Genomic DNA, 3578 nt, shown 5'->3' on the forward strand with positions numbered 1-3578 from the left:
TGAAGCAACATTACGGTTAAAGATACTACCTACATGCGTAGTCAACCAAGACCTAAGAGGGGTAAAGCAGAAGTTAGGGTATTATATAGTATTAATAGGATATTTCTACGTATGCGAGTGAAGAAGAAAAAGAAAAATAAGCTATGTATGAGCAAAAATTATAAATATAATGCATATTTCTAACATATAACAAGAAGAATGAGGCAAAATTAAGACCTCAAAATAAGACCTCACTAGGGGGAACAAATTTTAAAACCTCTAATTAGGGAGGCTAGGAATCCAATTATGGCACGCACCCTAGTTCGCACTTGTGAAAGAGGCAATATAGATAAGTCCTAACGCGCGTCAGTATTAGGAAAATCTAATTATGCATGGCTTGGGCGAAAGCAATACCATCCCTGGAACCTGAGTCATGGATATTGGGGGCGAAATAAAAGCCTATCCGTTAGAGACTCCTTAGTTGAAAAACTAAGGTACTAAGTTCTCTATCAGGGAGTGTAGGAACTCAATCAGGGCGCCGCGATACACGGTTGAGCCAAGAGTATCGGGGGCGTCTGGAGCGTACCTCGCCACTCATTGCAAGTCCAGACTATGATATACTCGGTCCTCAAAACACTCCACCTAGGGTGCGGCCTCGAAAGAGACCGCGAAAACAATCGGTTGTTGCATCACTGGATGGGAGGAGCCCACCCCAACCCGGTAGGGGTACGCTTCCTTGAAAGGGCGATCAGGAGGAAGATAAAGACGACACCCTCCATTAGGGAGCTGAATTGTGTCAAAAGACGTTAATATCACGGGATTATAACTCAAAGAGGAGTGTAGACCTGTCGTATTAACGCATATCAAAGTCCTGCAGAGGCAATAATACGAAAGATGATAAGGCGAGATCAATGGGTCATTATGCGAGAGCTTAAAAACTGCTTGCGATTTTTTCGCACGACCAAATTCAATACCCTGAGGCAAGAATAAGTCCTATTAACAGGGGAGGATGATTAAGACCTTTACTTATGGGGACTCAATAAGACCTCATGAACAAACACAAAATACCGTACTAACATTATTTTTTGCGGTATGGATACGATATAATGGAATTTTGAATCACAATGACCTACTGATAACAAACAAAGAAGTAACACGCGAATCCAGCAGAGGAAATTGCTCTCCAGGGAATAACAGAGGAAAGAATGAGATTATAAATACGATAAGGTTATGTTATTCGCGCGATTACAATGACCTACTGATAAGTAATTCGCATCCGCATGATGAATACAATAGCCCAGTACAATAAGGTTATGTTATTCTAGGTATTTCGCACACATATCATATTTCGCACACATATAATAGACTCATGCAAAGACTGTTATATTCACACATATATAATATATCGCATAACCTAAGATTCTCGCCTTCGATTTAGAAGATGAGAAGTTCGGATTTCTTCAAAGCCACCATCTGAAGCCCGACTTTCCCTTTTTAGGAATGTACTCAGGCTGCTTGGTGGGAATTTGTGTCTGGTTCGGACAAACCGATTCGATCGTCACATAAACATATGGGCGTACAAAACCATTAATGGTACTGCTAGTTATGACATGAAAGGGCATGATCAAAAAAGCGACTGCCAGTTGACGAATATTGGTTCGAGCCATTCGACAAAAAACTTCCAGGAACGCTAGAAACAGGGATTGAACCTGTGACCTTGTGGTTAACAGCCACACGCTCTAACCAGCTGAGCTATTCCAGCTTTGTTGTGAGTAATTGAACCTTTCTCGATTTAAATTATATCCTTTTCTAGGAAATTTTAAATCCAGCCTACTGTCACTTGGTTGCTGGCCAACAGATCTGATAGAAGCCAAACAAAATGGACCAGAAGACAAATTTTCCTAACATATCAATCGATTTAAATGTAATTTGTAAAGTTACTCAAATCTTTACAAAAAAAAAAGACAGGAAATTTCATAGAAGAAATTAAGCTACTACTGTCACTTGGTTGCTGGCTCCCAACAGATGTGACAGAAAACAAACAAAAGGCCAGCAGCCAAACCTTGTTAGACTGCGAGCCACCAATATATCCTAAAGTTGTTCACTTTTATATCCCAAATATTGCTTTCTTCTACTGCTACACTAGTCAGTCTAGCAAGGTGTTTTCAGATCTTGCTTTCTTCCTCGGGTTAGTGTCAGCTACCTCTTGAGACGTTTTCTTATCTGAAACTTTTATTCTTGTACTCTCCATGTTTTCTGATTGATCAGCTACAACTGACACGGAAGCAGTGAATTGCATATCCTTGTGATTCACTTCAATTGTAAAAGCTTCACTGAGTAAAGGTCCTTTGACCCTTCTTAGTTTAATTGCAGATAAGTTAAGCCCAAATTTTGAGAAACGGGAAACCTCGAGCAGACCCCCACATTGTGCTCCGATCATTTCAAATGTATCTGAATTCCAAAGAGAGAAAGGAACTCCCCGAACTAAAATCCACCTTGCTGATATATCCACAATCTCGGCTGCAGAGAGTAGGTTCATGCTAGATGACCATCGGACAGATCGGAACTGAATGTACTCAAAAAACCATGGTTCTTAATAGAAGATACTCTACCTTATTTACGGTCACATGATATTCTCCTTAATGGACCAAAATCATAATAATATATATGGCCATTATTTCTCAAAAGAGGTTAAAGGCATTATACCAAAAACTCTAACATGGTATCGATCTAATAGCCGATCCTCCTCTTCTTCTTCACCTTCTTCACCAAAATCAACAATTGCAGGAGATAAAAAGACAGTCCATCCGGCGTTTGCTATCAACAACATCAAAACCCTAATCCCTATTATCCTAAACATCAAACAGGATGAATACTCATCTTGGGTTTTTCTGTTTGAACTCCATCTTCAGGCTCATCGCCTTCTTTTTCTCATCAATGGAGACAAACCCCCCGCAGATGTTGACGCCGACACCGTGCTCCAACTCGACGCTCTCTGTCGACAGTGGATGTTCTCCACCATGGCCAAGGATTTGATGCTCACCGTCCTAAAATCTGGCAAAACTGCTAAAGAGCTTTGGAATCATCTTAAGAAACTCTTTCAAGACAACAAAGGTAACCGCGCTGCGACTCTTGAACGTAAGTTTGTCAATCTTAAGTTTATTAATTGCACTAGTATTGACGATTACTACGATAAGCTCAAATCCCTGTCTGATCGATTACTTGATCTTGACTTTCCCATGGATGATAAACGCCTTGTGATTCAACTTGTCAACGGCCTTCCGGAGGAATAGAACACGGTAGCCTCTTTTATCCAACAATCAATGCCGACGTTTGATGCCGCTCGATCCCAGCTGCGTACCGAAGAGATTCGACGCTCCCAACAACAATCTCAGTCTGCACCTACTGCTCTTGCCGCTGCAGCTCCACCCACAGACCGCAACAACCAGCGCTCACAGCGTGGTGGTCATGCCAGACGTGGTGGCCATCGCTCATTTGCTCCAGCCACCGAACCACCCCTGCTGCCAACACCTCCGCCCCCTACCAGCTCTACGGTGCACCTCATCCTACGTACAACATCCACTGTCCACCACAATGGG

The 3578-nt window shown here is 42.0% G+C and overlaps 1 protein-coding gene and 1 non-coding gene across 2 annotated transcripts; one reads left to right on the top strand and one right to left on the bottom strand.

The window, feature by feature from the left end:
• Window positions 1–1667: 1667 nt before the first annotated feature.
• Window positions 1668–1741, bottom strand: TRNAN-GUU. The gene has a single exon. It is a non-coding gene; the product is annotated as a tRNA-Asn (tRNA).
• An 880-nt stretch (window positions 1742–2621) lies between these two features.
• On the top strand, window positions 2622–3272 carry LOC113330124. The gene has a single exon (XM_026576979.1). It carries the CDS (start codon window positions 2622–2624, stop codon window positions 3270–3272), a length of 651 nt encoding a protein of 216 aa, XP_026432764.1.
• Window positions 3273–3578: the final 306 nt, after the last annotated feature.

The sequence above is a fragment of the Papaver somniferum genome, unplaced genomic scaffold (assembly GCF_003573695.1).
Source record: "Papaver somniferum cultivar HN1 unplaced genomic scaffold, ASM357369v1 unplaced-scaffold_117, whole genome shotgun sequence".
Lineage (NCBI taxonomy): Eukaryota > Viridiplantae > Streptophyta > Magnoliopsida > Ranunculales > Papaveraceae > Papaver > Papaver somniferum.